The sequence below is a fragment of the Jaculus jaculus genome, chromosome 7, assembly GCF_020740685.1.
Source record: "Jaculus jaculus isolate mJacJac1 chromosome 7, mJacJac1.mat.Y.cur, whole genome shotgun sequence".
In the NCBI taxonomy this organism is placed as follows: domain Eukaryota; kingdom Metazoa; phylum Chordata; class Mammalia; order Rodentia; family Dipodidae; genus Jaculus; species Jaculus jaculus.
The window spans coordinates 9107370-9128272 of NC_059108.1; the positions used below are offsets into that span (position 1 = coordinate 9107370).

The following is a 20903-nucleotide window of genomic DNA, read 5'->3' on the forward strand; positions in this document are numbered from 1 at the left end:
CGCTTAACCACTAAGCCATTTCTCCGGCCCTGTTCATTGGTTTTTAACCCATGATCCAGTCCCAACAGCACAGACATGACCTAGGAACTTGCTGGAAATACAGGTCCTTAAGCTGCTACCCATATCTACTGACCAGAAATTCTGAGAACAGATAATCTGTGTAAAGAAGTACATCTGAGCCAGGCGTGGTGGCGCACACCTTTAATCCCAGCACTCGGGAGGCAGAGGTAGGAGGATCGCCGTGAGTTCAAGGCCACCCTGAGACTACAGAGTTAATTCCAGGTCAGCCTGGACCAGAGTGAGACCCTACCTCAAAAAAACAAACAAACAAACAAAAAGTACATCTGGGGCCTGGAGAGATGGCTTAGCGGTTAAGGCATTTGCCTGCAAAGCCAAAGGACCCAAGTTCAATTCCCCAGGACCCATGTAAGCCAGATGCACAAGGGGGCACATGCATCTGGAATTCATTTACAGTGGCTGGAGGCCTTGGCATGCCCATTCTCTCTCTCTTTTTCCCTCTTTCTCTCAAATAATTAAATAAATAAAATATATTACAAAAAGAAGTACTTCTGGGCCTGGGGAGATGGCTCAGTGGGTAAGAGTGCTTGCTGCGCTAGCTAAAGGACATGAGTTTGACCCCCAGCATGCACATAAACAGCTGGGTTTGACCATCACGCCTATAACCCTAATCGTGTGGGGAGTAGAGAGCAGAGAATCACCGGGGCCTGGTCATCAGCCAGTGTGAGGGAGAGCAGCAGCGGGTTCAGTGACATGCTCCATCTCAAGGAGGCAGTGGCATGTGCACACGTGCGTACCAGCATGCACACGTGGCCATACCACACATACTTTAAAAGAAGCTGTACTTCCCTTGATTCTCCTGTACAGTGAAGTCTGAAGACACTGCATTATACCAAAGGGTATAAACCAGGAGACCACAGTTAAAATATAAAAACCAAATATTCTACCTCACAGAGCCTTCAGTTAACTGTTTAAAAAGTATTGAACTTTTGGGCTGGAGAGATGGCTTAGTGGTTAAGCACTTGCCTATGAAGCCTAAGGACCCTGGTTTGAGGCCCGATTCCCCAGGACCCATGTTAGCCAGATGCACAAGGGGCGCATGCATCTGGAATTCATCTGCAGTGGCTGAAAGCCCTGGCGCGCCCATTCTCTCTCTCTCTTTGCCTCTTTCTCTGTCTGTCACTCTCAAATAAATAAATAAAAATAAGCCAAAAAAATTTTTTTAAAAAGTATTGAACTTTTATCTTAGTATGTTTCTGTGTATAGTAAGAATAACTGTAATGTACTTATGTAGTTTTTTGTCAGACACCATTATAATTGATTACATTATATTCATTAATATTTAAAAACATTTATGATAATAAGTACTATTTTTATTCTCCATTTTCACAAAGAAGGTTAAATGACTTGCCTAGTGTCAGTCAACTAATAATAAATATTGAATCAGGATGTGAATCAAGCAGTCTACTTCCAGACTTTTTTTTTTTTTTTGTAACTTCCAGACTCCAGTTGTATTTTACTGTCACACATTGTCCAATACCATGCAGAACGTTCTGTAGTGATATGTACTATCCAGTAGGGTAGACACTTGCATGTGTCTCTTAAACTCTTAAAATTTACCTAGTATGAAAAACTGATTTTTGTCTGGCTGTCTGCTTTGAGATAGGGTCTCACTCTAACCCAGGCTGACCTGAAATTCATTATGTAGTCTCAGGCTGGCCTCAAACTCACAGTGATCTGCCTACTTCTGCTTCCAGAGTGCTAGGACTAAAGGTGTGTGCCACCACACCTGGCCAAAAACTGTTTCTTTTTGTTTTAATTCAGTTTGACTTAATTTGGATCCAAATCTAGTACATTTATATTACAACAGTTTTTCGTTTTTAGATAGAAAATACACCAGGCATGGGGGTGCACATTTTCAATCCCAGCACTCAGGAGGCAGAGGTAGTAGGAGAATCACTGTGAGTTCAAGGCTAGCCTGAAACGATAGTGAATCCCAGGTTACCCTGGGCTAGAGTAAGTCCCTACTTTGAAAGAAAAAAAAAATACAAAGTTTAGTTGTTCCAAGTTGGGTAAAGCAGTTTAGATAGTGAGGGTACCATCAGTTTAGAGTCAGAAGTTACAAGTGTTGTAACTGATAATCAAGTGAGGTAATGAATACTAAAATCACTATAATATGAATTACTACATTGAAACAAACAGTTAGGATTTGTCGTTGTTAATTGGTGGAATGGCATTCACATTATGGCCTTATTCATTTAAGAAATACCTTTTCTTCATTTGTGCTAACAGAGAACTGTAAGAAACAATACACTAAGTTTTTTCTTTGTAATTTATGGTTTTAGCTACAGAAGTTGCTTACTATGGACCCAATAAAGCGAATTACCTCAGAACAGGCTATGCAGGATCCCTATTTCTTAGAAGACCCGCTTCCTACATCAGAGTAAGTGATTGATTAATGTACCAACATGATGACATTTTGAAGCATCTTCTTTTTACTTATCACTCTATATGGGACCCTAAGGAAATGCTTTGAGGCAGAGTTGAGCTTTGCTGCTTAATCTATCATTTAAGGTCTTTGAGATTAAGAGGCATTGTCCTAAACTGAATTGTATTTAGAAAGGTGACACAAAAACTACATGTTCTCTCCCAAATGCAGGTCCTGGCCTGTATTTATATGTGTGGACATAAAGGGGACGGGCATGGGTAAACCTGAAAAGGTAGAATGGTGACCAAGAAACAACAGGTGATAGGAGAACAAGGAAGAGGGTGGGGGAGGGTGAAAGGACACAGGTCACATGTGAAGAGAAAGGGTGGACAGAGCGCAAGAGGACTAAGAGGTCGTGCGATGAGTGAGGCAGGAGCATCCACGAGAGCAACTTGTGTTTGAAAATGCCATAGTGACACCTAAAACTGTATGCTAACTAAAAAATAAACTTAAGAAACTTAATAAAGCATTGCTATTCATTTCTTGCTTTGTGAAATGTCCATCACACATTCATTTCAGCAGTAATCCATTTATTGACAGATAGATTCTACATACTGTATTTCAGACTCATTAGGATTGCTTATCGTCTATTTGCAGTTAATAGTTTTTGTGATTCAGAATATCATTCCCAAATAAGTTTATGTTCTCCTCCTCATCTTTTGTTTAATGTGGAAGGGGGTGTATCAGTTACTTTCTCATTGTTATGAAGCAACTTAGGGGAAGAAAGAGTTTATTTTTGGCTTGCCCACACAAAGGGTGGAGCCCACCATGGTGGGAAAGGCATGGCAGCATGAGATAAGAGCAGTCCTTACATGTTGAGTCTGGGCTGAAGAACTTCAAGGGTGTCCCAGTCGTCTGCTTTCTGCAGCGGGGCTCCGCCTCCCATACGGTCTGCAAACTTCTCAAACTGTCACCAGCTGGGGATCAAGTGTGGGGACATTTTATATTCCAATCTCAATGCTTTGTCCCTGGCTCCCATTGTCCTCTTATGATGCAAAATGCATTTGTCCCAACTTCAGAAGTCTCAGTAGTCTTTGTCAATCCCAACACCGTGCAAATCCAAAGTCCCATTTGTATATGACTCAGGATAGTCTTTCAGCTGGGAGGCTTGTAAAATCAAAATACAAGTTACGTACTTTCAGCACAGAGTTAAGCTCCCATTCCAAAAGGGAGGAATAACACAAGATTGGACTGAAACCCAGCAGGATAAACACCAAACCCTGCATGCTGGGATCTGGGCTCCAAAAGGCTTAAGTAGTTCTGCCCCCCCCCCCCCCCCCCCAGCCTATGCCATATATAACTCCTCATGAGTTGAATCCACTCAATGCCTATAGCTTTTTTTTTTTTTTTAAGCAGGCATCCCATGGCTCTAATATCCCCAACATCCTGGGGTCTCCATTGCAACTTGTGATTCACCTTTCCAACTTCACACAGTAGCCTCACAAGGCCTCTTTGTAAGGCTTTGACCCTGCCTCAGGTTGCCAGGCTTCAGCAGCTCTCTGGAGCCATGGTGCAGTACTCCAGGACCCGGCATCTCATATCTTTCATGCCTTCAAAGCCATTACCAAGGAATGATGCTGTCAAGTTCTGCTGCTAGTTCAGAATGGAGTTTGGCTCTTCACTTGGGTCTCAGCTGTAGCAGTGTCTGCTGGCTGTGGGAAGCAGGAAGCTCCTTCAACATTCTTCCTTCAGGCCCCTTTCTAGAGTTTTTATGAGCTAAAAGACTTCAATGGGTTGGGTCTTACCCTCAGGTATTGACCCAATGCAGAGATTTCTCTTTAATGGTGTGAGTTTCTTTGACAGTTACAACCAGAAAGGTTGCAGCCTCCTTCCCTGAGACTTGAAACTTGCTTACATTTCATTCTGTGCCATACTTCGTATTTTTCATCTTTGTGTTCTGCATTTTGTTCTCTTTCACTGTAAACCTGAATCAGAAGAGCTGGTAGAAGCTACAGAATCTATACTGTGCTGTTTGAATTTCCTGTCAAACAGTCCAGTGCTTTTCAATTCACCTTCATGAGGGTCTCATGACATGAGCAGAATGTAGCAATTTCCTTACTGGAATAGCACACACACTGCTCCTAGTTCAGGTCTCATTAGTCTTTATTCCCTTCTGAAACCCAATGAACCTCCACAGTCCTTAGTTTCCTCTGCCTTCTGGTGGAGGGTTAACCAAAGACTGAATTTAAACAGTGATACATACCTTGTTTGTAGTAAGAGAGCTCCGTTGGGGCAAAGAGAGTTGAGTCATGGTAGAATGCTGATGATCAATTATTGCTAACAATGACGGGCCTTTGGATGGCCTGCTGTATTAGCCAGAAGGTTAGAAGATGCATTGCACTGTATTTGCAGGAAAGGTGTTTCCATGCCTTTTGGGAGACAGTCTATTTAAAGTGAAAGCCGTCTAAGTAAAGGGTTTGAGACATTGGTTAGCATCTCTGAAATCACTTTCTTCTTTTCTTGTGAATAGCGTATTTGCTGGTTGTCAGATACCTTACCCAAAACGAGAATTTTTAACAGAAGAAGAGCCTGATGACAAAGGAGACAAAGTAAGTATGACTGCAGTGGCCCGCGCACAGCTGGCTCACCGCTGCCTCGGGGGCATTTTGAGTGCGGCCGTGTCTTGTTCGCCTTCTGAGTTGAACTTTGTCTCTCTGTTTAACCAATTGAGAAGAACCAGCAGCAGCAGCAGGGCACTAACCACACTAATGGGACTGGCCACCCAGGGAACCAAGACAGCAGCCACGCGCAGGGGCCCCCGCTGAAAAAAGTGAGGGTTGTTCCTCCTACCACTACCTCAGGTGGACTGATCATGACCTCAGACTATCAGGTACGTCAAGTTTGTTTTGCAGGGATTTTCCGTTTTGGTATTTCAAAGGAAGTGTTGGAAAGTACGATGTAATTGAGAAAACTGACCTGGTATTGGCAGGGAAATGTGTTGCTAGGGACTGTGGTGTGGAGATGCTCCGGCGGTGCTTTGTGGGGGGCCTCAGACTTCTGAGCAGACTGCCAGGGAGAGTCCAGCTAAGCATTCGCGAAGTGTGCGGCCTGAGGCAAATTGTACCATATCCCTGCCTCTAATTTATTCATCTGTAAATGAAACGTAACTGGGGAGTTTATTCTTAGCTTAGACAAGTCAGCATTTGGCAGATAGAAGGAGCTTGGTGAATGGCTGCTACTCTTTCTAAACAATGTGAAGTAGAAACAAGAGCACAGGCTTCATGTGTCAGCCTCATCACTTCAGTGTGACCTTGAGAAGTAACCTGGCTGCCCTTCTGTGTTCACTGTGGAAGGGGAGGTAGAACCGAAGTGCCTTTGAACAGTGTCCTCATGTACAGAATGTGAGTGATGGTGAGGGTTGGTAGGGAGACTGAAATGTGGCGTTGTGTGGTGAGGCCCAGTGGCCTGCCTGATAGCAGCTCTTGGCAGAGGACACCGTGAGTCTCACTGGGTTGTTAGCGGGCGCAGCGCAGCAAGCGTGCTCCCGGGCCCAGCGGTGACGCTTCAGCCTGGCTCACAGAGCGCTTCACCGCACACTGCTGTTGCAGGAAGAGTGAAAACCGCATGGTCTCCTTCCAGGAGCATAAGTCTGGGAGGCATAATTGCCATTTCAGGAAACTTGAGTCTCACAGAGGTTAGGGAATTTCTTCGGAGTCTCCAGGTGAGCGTGTTTCCATTGAGCCAGCAGTAAATCCAGGCCCTAGAGTTAGATCTGACCACAGAGGTTGTACCCTGACATGTTTACTGATCCTGTCTTGTGGCATTGTCAATTTCTTTGTGGAGAGACCTGTTTTGAAATTTTCTCTTCGAGCTTATCATTTCCCAATTAAACTGGGTTTTGGTTTGGGAAGAATACAAAACACTGACCAATTAGAGTTATTTACCTACTTCATGAAACTGGTAAAGTGCAGGGTCCACCTCTGCCACTCTTCAAGGAGGGGTGCTCTCTCTTTGTCGGGTTAAAGAAAGCCCCAGCTTAGCTCCTGCGGACCCCTTTCCGGCCTTTGTAGCAACTCCACCAGTTAGCTGAGCAGGGTCCTTAGAGACAAGTGCCCGCGGAGCTGATCCCCATCTTCTTCCCATCCCATCTCAAAGGAGAGATGCCCTCCTGCAGCATGAGGGGCACTGAGGGCTCTGCTGTGGGCACTGAAACTCAGAAACCAATGCTGTGCCACTTGGGTGGTCTTCTTGCTGCATCATGGTTTTCAGGGGTGATTACAAAAATAGTATTTCTGATTACAGTTGACATTTTTTCATGTGCATGTAATGTGTGTGCCTCTTCATGTGTGCTGGGGTATGTGTGCTTGCAGGGGCATCTGCATGTAAAGGGCCAGAGGTTGGCATTGTGAATGTTTCTCAGTTGCTCTTGACCTTATTTTTTGAGACAAGTTTTGTTTGTTTGTTTTGTTTTGTTTTGTTTTGTTTTGTTTTGTTTTGTTTTGTTTTGTTTTGTTTTCACTCAACCTGGACTGTAACCAGTTGTGCAACAAACTAACCAGCAAACCCAGGGGTTCTCTAGTTTCTGATTCCCAAGTGCTGTGACTACAGGCAAGAGCCACAATGCCTGGCCTCAAAGTGTGTGCTGAGGATCCGCACTCAGGCCCTCATGCTTGCATGGCAAGGACTTTACCAACTGAGCCATCTCCCAGGCCCCTGCTCTTTTAAAATACTGTTTTTGCCAAGATTGGCAGAATTTTAAATTATATAACTCAGTAACTATGCATTAGAAGAGAGAAGTAATAAATTATGTTTAATCTGTTACAGTATTTGTCTTGAGAGCTAATAGCGTACACAGTATTTGTCAAGTGAGTACAAGGCATGCAGAGGAGCTTATTGTAGGAGGAGTGGATGTGCTTGCATGGCGTGGTAGTGGTTTTTATGCACTACTTTTTCTTTTTAAGAAAAGCTAATGTAAAAAGACTTAGGATTTTGAGGCAAGTTGTGAAAGTATTTCATTTTTTTTTTCATTACAAATCACATTTCTCCCTCATCTTCTTCCCAGCGTTCCAATCCACATGCCGCCTATCCCAACCCTGGACCAAGCACATCGCAGCCCCAGAGCAGCATGGGATACTCAGCTACCTCCCAGCAGCCTCCACAGTACTCACACCAGACTCATCGGTACTGAGCTGCGACGGAACACTGTCGATGCACTGTTGCTAATGCTGCAGGGCTGATGTGCAGCTTGCTGCGGGAACCTGGTGTGGCGGTGAGAATGTACTGTACCCCCACATCTTCAAAATGTCCAGCAGCTGTGTGCCACCAGCTGTCACAGATTGGGATAGTAGCTTCCAAGTCGTCCCTCATGTTGGAGTTAGACTTGAGAAGAAAGTGCTGGCACAGTGTGTGTCGTGGACTCGCTGCTTCCCTCGTTCACTAGACACGGCTCAGACTAACCAGTGCATCTCTCAGTGACAGTCTGTAGCAGTGACGCTGGGAGATGTCCTGGGGCGAGCATCTGTCCTCCGCGTGCTGACTTCCAGTGCAGCACCCCCATCCAACCAGTAGTACAGACAGACACAAAGTTGAACTGGTACTTGAAACATACAGTTTATGTTAGCTCAACAGAATAACTGAAACTCAAAGATTATTTGGTACACCTTCCTTTTTAGTGTCTTATCAGTGGCCTGATTCATTTTCTACATTAATCAGTGTTTTTTGACCAAGAATATTGCTTGGATTTTTTTTTAAGTACAAAAAAAAAAAAAAAAAACACATAGTTTTTACTGAAAGGTTTCAAAACTCCCAAAGATTAATTTCAGACTTACAAGTTTGTTTTTATTTTTAATCTATGACTTGACTGGTATTAAAGCTGCTATTTGAGAGTAATTAAATATGTTGTCATTGATATAAACCCGTTTGGTTCAGCAAACAACCTAGAATGATTGTCATAGACGGTGTTTATTTTTCCTGTTGGTGTTGCTGATTTGTGAGCATGCTTTAAGGTGAAGAAAGCATGAATGATAAATTCCTTAAAAAGGTGCGGCATCCAATTCAGATTTTTTTTTGGTCCTGATTTTAAAGTTGGTTAGTGTAGTGCTATTAAAATTTTGTTCCGTCAACTTTCTTTCTTAAAACTTGTCCGCACGTTACTTAGGGTGCCCTTACTTCAGCAGAGGAGAAGGAGTAGGAGAGCCTTAGAATTTTTGAGGGAAAAAACCCTATAACATACAATGTACTGTATCAAACTATTTTACATGAATGACACAAGTATTCTGAATAAAAAATTAATTGAACATTGTTAAAAACAAGCTGTTATGTAATAAATTTATTTTTCATAAATCAAAATATGGAGTCATTTATATTTTGTATATACAAAGGACTTTTGGGTTCAACTTTGAAATGTATCTGAACAAGTGGACTTTGAATAAATCTCTTCAGTCATTTTCATTAATAATATCTTTGAGCTGTACCTCTATAATGGGGTAATAACTTAGTCTTAGCTATGGATTCTTTCTTCTACTCCATTGGGTGTTGTACTGTAAGACGTGACACGCAGGCACTTCTTTAACTGAAAAGGGGTAATGACCCTTTAATTCCCGGAAGAATGCTTAACCTGTTTTGCCAGGAAGGGTTTGACTCCTTTATCCCAAGTAATTCTTTTTCCTCCTGAAGACAAGACATAGACTTTTGTTTTTTGTTCATTTTGTTTTGTTATTTTGAGGTAGAGTCTCACTCTAGCCCAGGCTGACCTGGAATTCACCATGTAGTCTCAGGGTGGTCTCGAACTCACAGCAATCCTCCCACCTCTGCCTCCCATGTGCTTGGGATTAAAGGGGTGTGCCACCACACCCGGCTAGATACAGACTTTAAAACTGATTTATCTTTTCTTAAAATCTTAACTCATCCCTGTAAAAACATTTTAAAAATGGAGGAATCATTATACTGATACAGCTAGACAGTAATTAGGGTAGTTTTTAAGAGCTGAATTTATATTCCCATGTGATGTCTTTTCACCCCAGTTCATGTATACGTGGATAAACAGTGCTGTGACTCACTTAACCCTCAAGGGTTCCCTGTGAGCACACACCTGAGTTAAAGTTCTCCATGCTTTGGCTTCTGTCCATGTTAGCCCTCAACATGCCTGCTTATGTCCTTTGCACTTTCATTATCTTCCAGTGCCCTCCCTGCCTTTGTGCATTGGTGAGGCATTCCATCCTGACCTGTCAGGGTCAACCTCTCGAACTAGATCCTGACTCATTTTTTTATATGCCTGCACATTTTGTTTTTCAAGGTAGGGTCTCACTCTAGCCCAGGCTGACCTGGAATTTACTATGTAGTCTCAGGGTGGCCTCAAACTCACAGCGATCCTCCTACCTCTGCCTCCCCACTGCTGGGGTTAAGGGCATGCGCCCCCACGCCTGGCCGCCTTACTTCACTGTACAGCGTTTGTCTGGCTGGAAACATCCAATTAACCAGCCTTCCTGTTTCTTTGCTGTAGCATGGAAGCTCCCTGAGAGCAAGGGTCCGATTTTATCTTGACATTGTTCTGTATGTGACTTTGTGTCGCTGGTGATTAGCAGTTTTCCAGACCAACTGTTCTATATAACTATCAACACCGAGTGTACCTAGACGCAGAGAGACTAGCTTCTTTGCTCTTACGAGGAGGACAGCCATGTCCAGCCTGCCCTTCCAGGGCCCAGATCAGGCAGCAGCCTCAGCATTCAGCAGAAACTTCAAATTTGGATCTTTTCCTAGGCTAGCGACACAAACGACAGAGTCCTTGAGGCGCTGAGCAGCTCGTAAGAATGGTGTTGGAATAGAGGTGACTACAGCTTGGCGCAGTAAGGACAGTGAAGAAAAATGTGAGCCCAGATGTGTCTCTCCCTAAAAGCAGTTTTCCATCCTAATAAACCGGCATGAGCCAAAATCACCGTGAGTGGGAGCTGCATGCGTGCCCCATCCCTACTAAACAGTAGCTTAGCAACAGCACACCCTGAAGGGTGTCCTGGTGTCCATGTGGTCATGCGGCTAACTCAGAGCTAGTCCCTTCATTAACCCCTTGTTTGCTTCCTTCTTTGCTCCACAGTCTCCTCAACTCCGCAGCCTGCATGAGCCTTTTAACACTGAGGTCACATCTCTCTGATGGGGAGTCTTATCTCTCTGACTTTTGGCCATTCCTGGAGCCTGCCAAGCATGTCTTGTTGCAGCTTTTACACTCTACATTCTGTCAGCATCTGCGTCACGTGCTCTCCAAGGGCAAAGGTCTTGGCTTGCTCTCACTTCTTTGGTTTAATATTTTATTTTTATTTTCTTATTTATTCATTTGAGAGATAGATATATAGAATAGGCAGGTAGAGAGAGAGAGAGAATGGGTGCTCCAGGGCCTCCAGCCATTACAAATGAACTCCACATGCATGTGCCTCCTTGTGCATCTGGTTTATGTGGGTCCTGGGGAATCGAATCTGGGTCCTTTGGCTTTGCAGTCAAATGCCTTAACCGCTAAGCCATCTCTCCAGCCCATTGCTTGCACTTCTTTAGGTCTACTGAGATCTTGCATGGTGGTGGGTACCATGCCTTCCCCATTGTGATGGACACACCCCCTTTGGTTTTTTTTTGTTTTTTTTGTTGTTGTTTGTTTTGTTTTTCAGGCATTCTGTCACAGTGACAAGAAAAACAATTCAATAATTCTGTTTGGGTGTTGAAAATAGCATCTAAAACTGAAGCGATCCAAAAGAAAACTAGAACGTTTGTTTTGCTCCACATCTAAGTTCTCCCAGAACAGAGCTGGGCATGGTAGTGCTCACCTGTCATCGCAGCACTTAAGAGGCAGAGGTATTGCAAGTTCAAGGCCATCCTGGTCTACGTAGGGAGTTCCAGGCTATCTAGTCCTGTTTAGCCTGTCCCTATCTCAAAATCAAACAACTAAAGTATACAAGAATGGTCACCCCGGGTTCTCAATCCTTTAACAGTCTTTCATCGCACTTAGAAGAGAGTCAGCCTTTCTCAACAGTGCCTAAAATAGCCTAGATTGTTTCCTCTCTTCCCCACTCCAATTACTTCAGACTCCTTCCTAATGTCAAGCATGTTCCTGTCTCCCGGCCTTTGCTTGCTGTGCCTTCGGCCTGGAATTCCCCAACGCTCACTGGTCTGCATCTTGATTTCGTACTGTACAGAGGCCACTTCCTGAGAAAGTCCTTCTCTGTTCAGTCCAGCAGATTTCTCAGAGGTACTTAGGGGCTGGTGTGGGCAATAAAGAAGAGAATAGAGTTAGGGATAAGCAGTCCTAGAGCACGGGCCTTGGGGTCAGATGCAGTCCTCGAGTTTAGTCCTGATCCAGACATTCAACTTCTGAAAGTATCTAAATAAACCTTTCAGAGTTACAAAATAAATAAATAAATAAAAATGTTGAAAGTCACTATCCAGTCTCCACTCGAAATTTCATAATTAACCTGATTATCTCAGCTAGACTCCAGAGTAATATGTGTCAGACACTGTTGGGTATTTTAAACATACTCTCACACACAAAAAAACTTTATTGCAACATAAGTATTATTTTTTTTTATTTATAGATGAGGAAAATGATATCTAAAGAGGTTGTGTCCTGCTCCAAAATGGTCCATATTTGGAGCAAGGTCTTTAGCTTCCCAGCCCAGGGGAAGTAAGTAAAAAGCCTGGATGAGGCCTAGAGAGATGGCTTCGCAGTTAAGGTGCTTGCCTGCAAAGCCTAAGGATCCAGGTTCGATTCCCCATGTCCCATGTAAGCCAGATGCAGTACAAGGTGGCATACGCGCCTGGAGTTCATTTGCAGGGCTGAAGGCTCACATTCTCCCTCTGTATCTAATAAATAAACTTTAAAAAGAGAAATATATTTTTTTAAATCCTAGATGATTATTATACTGAGAATGTGACTGTGGTAGTTTGGATGGATGTCCTCCAAAGTTTGTTATTTAGATGTGCAGCCACCTGGCTGGAGGAGGTGTCATTGAGTGGATCTTAGGGTCCAGCCCTAAGGTGTGGGGAGGGGATTTGGAATTCCAGTCTAAAGGTGTGCAAAGCACGTGGGCTGTACCTGGAGTTAAGTGTGTTTGCTTGTGCTTGTATGTTGAGGGTTTTTCTCTCTCTCTTTGCCTGGGCCTGTGACAGCGGCCCAGCTTCTTCTGCCATTAAGGAATTTCCCCTGGATCTTTAAGCTTCAAATAAATTTCCTTCTTCCATAACCATGCCTGGACTGGACGTTCATCTTCAGTAACTTGAGGCTGGTCTGTTACGGGGCCCATTTGTAAGATGCAAAATGTGTCTGGGCACTGTAGCCAAAGATGAAATTGGTAAGCTGGGGCTGAATGAGGGATGTCTCATTTACAAATATGGTAGTTTCTGAAGTAGTTTCCTATTTGTGTTACAACATAAAAAATGAATTTGTGTTTTTTAAAATATGTTTACTTATTTGCTAGAAGAAGGGGACACACCCAGGCCTCTTGCCACTGCAAATGAACTGCAGATGCATGCACCACTTTGTGCATCTGGCTTTATGTGGGTATGGGGGAATTGAACTCAGGCTGTCCGGCTTTGCAGGCAAGCTCTTTTAACCTCTGAGCCATCTCACCAGCCCATGGATTTGTGTTTTACTGCTTACTAATAACATCTGTGAAAAGTGCACTCAGCAGCTCCAATGGATTTTAAGAACTGATGTCAGTTAAGTTAATCTTAAAATCAGCATGATTACTTTGCAGTGGTTGTGCCAGTCGAGTTTCTTCATTGGCAGAAAATGTATGAAAATGGACAACTAGCAATTTCCTCTGATTTGAATTAATCATAGATATTCACTATTAGCCTAAGTTTGTTATCTGTGGCTTTATACCTGAAACTAGGTAATTGATAGAGAAAGGAGGTTTGCATGAGCTCATAATTCTAGACGCTGGTGAGGGGCTCGAATGAAAATGTCCCCCCAGAGCCTTAGTGTTTGCAGTTAAGCTTCCTGCTCAGTCCCGAGCCGGCGGAGCCCTGCTGGAAGAGGTGTGTCGTGGGGAGGGCCGAGGAAGGCCTGGAGTCCAGCACTGCTGGGCGTTGAGAGCTATTTTGCACTTGCTGTTCTCTCTCTGCTACAGATAAGTGACTCTGTGAACTGGTCGATGATGGCACTTTCCTACAAACCTAAAAGCTTGAAATAAACCCTTTCCTCCCATAAGTTGCTGCTGGTCAGGTGATCTGTCCCAGCAAGGAGAACCTGACTGGTACAGCTGGGAAGTTCAGATTGAACCAGTGCACCTGTTTAGCTGTTGATAAGTGCCTAGATTAGCTTTGGCTCAGCAGAAAACCAGATACTAAGGTATGAACAAGAGCACCTGTACAAGAGAGCATGGTGGTGGTGGTGGGGGGGGGTGGAGACCAGGGTTGCTTCTCAACAACTGACCCTTGGGGACTGCACCACGTCCTTCATGAACATGGGTCTCCCGTGACCTCATTACCTCATTGCACCTACCAGCTCTCAACAGTGTTCCACTGGGGACCAGGACTCCAACATGTGGGCCAAGAATATTTGACGTGAAAATGGAAAGGAGGTGAGCACATGGTAGGGGAAAAGGAGGGGGAAGAGAAACAAGAAATTCTGTTTGGAAAATACCACCATGAGACCTAAATTTTGTATCCATAAAAAGTGGGAGGGAGGGAAAAATGGAGAGAAAGAGGGGGAGGGAAGGAAGAAAGAAGGGAGAAGGAAAGGAAGGAAGGAAGGGAGGAAAGAAAAAAAGAAGAAAGAAAGAAAGAAAGAGAGAGAGAGGAAATAACAAGCTAATGTTAGCCAATTGTCAGCCCAAAGTATGGCGAAGTCAGAGAGGATAACAAACTAATTAGAAATTGTACATAAACTAAACCAATAAGCAAGAATAATTGTTGGGCTGGAGGGATGGATTAGCAATTAAGGCATTTGCCTTCAAGCCAAAGGATCCCTGATGGATTCTCCAGGACCACATAAGCCAGATGCACAAGGGGATGCATGCGTCTGGAGTTCGTTTGCAGTGGCTTGAGGCCCTGGTGCATCCATTCTCAGTCTCTTCCTCTCCCTCTCTCTCCCTCTCTCAAATAAATAGAGATAAGATATATTTTTAAGTTGTCATATATCTAACATTCCAGTTTAGCTGGTCACTTTGTGCACCGCTCACCTTTTCACTGCTGAAACAATACCTGACACAAATCAGTTTAATGGAGGAGGAGTTTATATTTGGTTACAGTTCAGGGTTACAGTCCATCATGACAGTGAACGCATGGTGGCAAGAGCTGGTCACATTCAGTCCACAGTGAGGATGCAGAGACCTGGGGCTCCTGGGGCTCAGCCGGCTCTCTCCTTTTTATACGGCCCCGGACTCCAGCCCATGGAATGGTACCGCCACCGTTCAAATGTGTCTCTGTACCTTGATTGACTTAATCAAGATAATCCTTCACTGGCATGCCCCCAGGCTAATTTCCTAGGTGGTTCTGGGTCCTGTCAAGTTGATAAATCAATATAAGCCATCAACACCTTGTATTTTACCCCACAACTCTCATCTCAGATGACCTTGAAATGTTAAGTTTGGGATACTGGTCACTGGCTGAAATTAAAGTTTAAGAAAAGAAAAAGGAATTGAATGGGCTTGGTATATGGTACTTCTGCTGATAAAGGATATACTCAGTAACAGTTAGTAGATGAATTGTAACCAAGGCATTAATTAAGAAGTCACTTTGACCAGTTAAATTTGAATTTTAGATAAACAGTTTTTATTATAATAATTTCCTAAGAGTTGCATAAAGCATACACACACACATATGTTCATTTGAAATTCAAAGTTAACTGAACATCCTGGTTTTTTTTTAAATATTTTATTTATTTACTTGAGACAGAGAGAGAGAGGCAGATAGAGAGAAAGAGAGAATGGGCGTGCCAGGGCTTCTAGCCACTGCAAACAAAGTCCAGATGCATGTGCATCTCCTTTGTGTATCTGGCTTATGTGGGCCGTAGGGAATTGAACCAGGGTCCTTAGGCCTCTCAGGCAAACACTTTAACTGCTAAGCCATTTCCCCAGCCTATCCTGTGTTTTTAATAGTTAAATCTGGCAACCTTATTTAGGCTCTTATGTCTTCCTCAACCAAACTTTGATAACACATTGCTTACCAACAGCATTCTGAGTGATGATGTTGAGAGAGAGCCTCACTTCATACTGAGGTGTGACAGTTGTCTTTGCCACCAGCATGCTTCCTGGGGCTCCTGGGGCTCAGCCGGCTCTCTCCTTTTTATACGGCCCGGGACTCCAGCCCATGGAATGGTGCCGCCACCGTTCAAATGTGTCTCTCTACCTTGATTGACTTAATCAAGATAATCCTAAGACTATAGTACTAGAAACCCCTTTGAATCCATTTCCAAGTATTGTAGAGGAGAGGTAGAAATTAATTCAGAACAAAACATGATCAGTTCTCCAGATCTGTTCAACTAACTGAATATTTTAAAATTTGTTTTAAAATATTTTATTTTTTTTTCTTTTCAAATTTTTATTAGCAACTTCCATGACTATAAAAAGTATCCCATAGTAATACCCTCCCTCCCCCCACTTTTCTCTTTGAAACTCCATTCTCCAACATATCTCCTCCCCACCTCAATCAGTCTCTTTTATTTTGATGTCATGATCTTTTCATCCTTAAAATATTTTACTTATTTGAGAGCGAGCGAGAGAAAGAGGCAGGGAACAGGCGTACCAGGGCCTCTAGCTACTACAAATCAACTCCAGATGCTTGAGCCGCCTTGGGCATCTGGCTTTACATGGGTACTGGATAATCAAACTTGGGTCCTTTGGCTTTGTAGGCAGGCGCCTTAACCACTAAGCCATCTCTCTAGCCCCTGAATATTTTTTTAAATGGGGTCTGTGCTGAATATGTCATCATCCCTTCTTGGCCTTTGGGCTAAGATCAAGTGAACTGAATACAGACTATTTTCTTGTCATAGTATCATAAACAATCAGTATAACAACCATTCAAGTAGCTTTAAATTAAAAAGTATGTGTTATAATGTGAGTAGCTTATATGCAAATACTATGCTATTTAATGAGGTTTAAACATTTATAGATTTTTGGTATTTTGTGGGGGTCCTGGAGCCAGAACCCCCTAAGTCAAGAGGCAGCTGTACGTACACAAGACCAGGTCTCCAGTTTATGAATATGCCAGTAGAACACACACTGCAAAATCAAATATGGTCTTCATCTATCTACGAAGGCTTGAACTAAATGGAAGTGGTCATTTTTCTTTTCATAATTTCAGATTCATTTCCTTGGATCTTTTATCATACCTGCGTTTTTCAAAAGCAAATGTCATCTTTGTCACTACTAGACAGGCTGCAGCTATTTCCTGTGCTGCATGTGCCAGGGAGGCCATTCAAATGCCAAATTACAGCTTCTGGAATGAAATGTTCCTTTCTCTTTAACCCTATTAATTATCTTTGGGGGGAAATATTAAGTATCTAGAACTGAATTTCTTCATAAAACTAAACATATTCATTTATTTTTTTTCATTTATTCTTAAGCAACAAAGTTCACATGCTTTCATTTCCCCCTTCTGAATTATTTAGAAAGAGTGATTAGGTTTACCCAGTAGCTCAGAGTCCTGGTGATATGTCAGGTAGTCAGTAACTAACTTGTTCTGTCATTTTATTAAGTTAGGAAAGAAATAACTAACTGCCACCTTGGATCTCATCTCAGAATTTATGAAAAAGTGTTCAGTTCCTTTATGACTCTGAGAATCCTCAGTTAATATCAAATTGTACCCAGCCTGAATTCTTTCCATGATCACAAAATGCTTTTGTTCTGTCCCTAAGGATAGAAATTGAAAATCGAGTGATAAAATCTGTAAGTGACGGCTGGGAGGAACGAGGTCTTGGACCAAGCAGTTGGTGAGGTCAAGCTCCTGCCCAGCTGTGTCCAAAAGATACGTTGTACACAGTAAAAATATCCACTTCCTTCTTTAATCCAGAAGGCCTTTTTTCTTTCTTTCTTTTTCTTTCTTTCCTTCTTTCTTTCTTTCTTTCTTTCTTTCTTTCTTTCTTTCTTTCTTTCTTTCTCTCTTCCCCTTCTCTCTCTCTTCTTCTTCTTCTTCTTTCTTCTTCTTCTCTTCTCTCTCTTCTTCTTTCTTTCTTTCTTTCGACAGAAGAAAGCTGCTTTTATTATCTGAAGGCCTCACTGGTCCTGAGGAAATTAGAGCTCACAGCCACCTTTGCAGCTCATACAGTGAGGAGGTCCTGCAACTTCTTTGCACACCCTTGACTTAAAAGGAATTTCTCCAACACGTGTCTGTCATTCCTATCCCTGAACAGCATCCCTGCTTTCCTTTCCAGGGAAGTCTTTCTCTAGGAGCCACACTCCCTCATTCCCTGCCAAGGGTGAATTTCTCAGCACTGACATTAACCAGAACTTCATCAGTAAGTTTCATGTGTGCTAAGCCAAGGGTTTGTTTGTTTTTTTTAAAGGATGAATTTAACAAATGGTTTCTTGTTTGTTAACATGTTGGTTTTCCTGTATTATTTACTTATTTTGGTTTTTTAAGGTAGGGTCTCACTCCATCCCAGGCTGACCTGGAATTCACTACAGAGTCTCAGGGTGGCCTCGAACTCATGGCCATCCTCCTAACACTGCCTCCCGAGTGCTGGGATTAAAGGCATGTACCACCATGCCTGGCAGTTTTCCTGCTTTTAAAGGCAGGTACTCCTGTGCCGAGGTGTTGACAGCCTCCTCTCTCATCTAGTTGACAAACCAGCTCGAAAAGATGCTTGAAGCCTTTCCTGAAAGAAAGACTGATTGCTTTCAGGTAACTCTGCATTGAACGACAATATGTGGATTATAGTCAGATGGGTTGGAGCTGTCAGCTCTTTCTTGGTTGGGGGTGGGGAGGCATGTTCCAGGGAAGAGAGCTTGGAGCAGTGATCTGTCCTAAGCTGATCTCTTAGGGTAGAGTTTGGGCAAATCAGTTCCATTTTCAGCTTTTCTCTGGTAAGCATGGGAGGTGGGGAATACCAGAAGGTAACAGGAGGATATGACTTCCAAAGCTAAAGCTAGCGCTGTACACAGCTGCCTAGCTTAGACCATTAAAAGTGTCTGAAAGTAGGCTGGGGAAATGGCTTAGCAGTTAAGGCATTTGCCTGTGAAGCCTAGGGACCTCGGTTCAATTCCCCAAGACCCACGTAAGCCAGATGCACGAGGGGGCACATGCATCTGGAGTTCATTTGCAGCAGCTAGAGGCCCTGGCGTGCCCTTTACTTCTATCTGCCTCTTCCTCTCTCTCTCTCAAATAAATAAATAAAATATTTTAAAAAGAGTGTCTAAAGGAGACCCACATCTTCCATTCTACTGTTATTACCTACCCAACCCTGTGAACTTCCCAAGGGCAGGAACTCAGCCTTACATATATCTCAGTCATTAAATCAAGCTGGATAAATGAATGAATCTAGGAAGTTGGTGCTTCATAGAGCTTTCATTGGTGGTCCCCAGATAAGTGAGCAGAATTCAGAAATCAAGAAGAATGATAGGTAATAGAGACAAGTGTGACTTAACTTCCTGTGATTATATTAAATATATTTTCATGACCTTTCCCTAGAGGAAATTCCTTAGCTTCTTCTTTTTTTTTTTTTTTTTTTTGTTGTTTTTGAGGTAGGATCTCACTGTTGCCCAGGCTGACCTGGAATTCACTATGTAATCTCAGGGTGGCCTTGAACTCACAGTGATCCTTCTACCTCTGCCTCCTGAGTGCTGGGATTAAAGGCATGAGCCACCATACCCAGCTAAATAAAATATTTTTAAAAGACTTTTTTTAAACAACTTTTTGTTCATTTTTATTTATTTATTTGAGAGTGACAGAGAAAGAGAGAAAGAGGTAGATAGAGAGAGAGCGAGAATGGGCACACCAGGGCTTCTAGCCACTGCAAACAAACTCCAGACACGTGCGCCCCCTTGTGCATCTGACTAACGTGGGTCCTGGGGAGTTGAGCCTCGAACCAGGGTCCTTAGGTTTCACAGGCAAGCACTTAACTGCTAAGCCATCTCTCCAGCCCCTAAATAAAATATTTTTTAAAAAAACATACTGTAATCCTCTGGTATTGTATTAAATGAGAATATGATGGCTAGCATAGATTTTTCACTTGATAAATTGAAGAAATTCAAGGGCTCATCCTTGGTCATTAAGGAGCTCCTACCTAAGGAATATGTGTACAATGTCACGCCTAGGCTAGCTTAAGGAGATGTTAGGAGACGTTCAAGCCAGAAACTAGGCTGTCAGCACATCATGTGCTACTAAGCTCACTCTTGCCCTATAATACCAGGCCCTGTCAGACTGGAACCTGGTAGGCAAGAGGGAGACAAACGGGAGGAATCTGAGGGAAGATGACAGTGGCCCCGAGCAACACCCATGCACTTGGTTGCAAGTTTAGCTTCATTTAACCCCAGTCCTCTCGACCATGGGGAGGGAGGATGTGCACACTGCAGTGGTGTATAGCTTGCTGACTGATTTTCAGATGGCAGAGCCAGCAGCTCACTGTGCTTAGAAGTGCTCAGTGCTTTAAGTCTGTGTATACATATTATTTACTTGCAAGGAAACAGAGAGAAAGAGAATATGAGTGAGCCAGAGTCTCTAGCCACTGCAGACTCCAGATAGATACATGCAACCACTTTGTCCATCTCGCTTTCCGTGGGTACTGGGAAATCAAGCCTGGGTCATCGGGCATTGCAGGCAAGCACCTTATCTGCCGAGCCATCATCCAGCCCTAGTATGGCTTTTGCATCTTCGGATGAGGATCCTGGTGCTGGAGAGGTCACACCGTGTCAAAGAAACACAGCTGTTGGACAGGACCATGTTTTTTATTTTTTATGTTTTTCATTTTTCCTCAGATCAGGCCCCTCTGTCTCAAGTGGGCATCTTCCCTCCACAATGAATTAGTGAAGTTGTGCGTTCCACTGGGTCAGTGAACAGAGGACAGAGGAATTGGGATCTGCAGTCTGGGGCCAAAGCTGATGTTGACAGCGGAGAAGCAGAGAGAGCATGGGAAGGCAGGGGCCTTTGCACAGACCTGCAGCCCAGAATCCAGTCCCTTGTTGCACTTTCTGGTCACACGAGCCAGTGGATGCTCTCATTCTTGGAGCTATTTTGCTTGACTTGCTATTTCCAACCAGAAGCACTAGGCAAGCCGGGACTGGGGTCCTTCAACGTCCTCTTCTGCTTGCAGATTATTTACAAATGTGCTTCTCTCTTCCATGATAAAATTCCTCCATGAAAGTTTAATCCATATTTATCACAAACCAGCTGGAAATTAAACCACATCAATAGACTGTCTTTCTGACAATCAAAATGTACTTGCTATTGTGTTCACGATCTTCATTTCATCTTTGAGCTTCCATTTTTATTTCATGCTCCTAGGAGTTTATGAACGTCTTCCACTCTACATGGGAACAGA

General features: G+C 43.3%; 1 protein-coding gene across 3 annotated transcripts in view; it reads left to right on the forward strand.

Moving 5' to 3' along the window:
- Positions 1–8794, forward strand: part of Cdk8 (cyclin dependent kinase 8) — a 68099-nt gene extending 59305 nt beyond the window's left edge. For 2 of the 3 annotated variants that reach the window (XM_045155129.1, XM_004659971.2), the window contains exons 10-13: positions 2364–2461; positions 4977–5055; positions 5178–5336; positions 7509–8794. In XM_045155129.1, coding sequence (XP_045011064.1) covers positions 2364–2461; positions 4977–5055; positions 5178–5336; positions 7509–7634 — 462 coding nt within the window. In that variant the 3' untranslated portion in view covers positions 7635–8794. The remainder of the gene's footprint in view (positions 1–2363; positions 2462–4976; positions 5056–5177; positions 5337–7508) is intronic. The other variant, XM_004659972.2, reaches the window with a different exon arrangement.
- The last annotated feature ends 12109 nt before the right edge of the window (positions 8795–20903 follow it).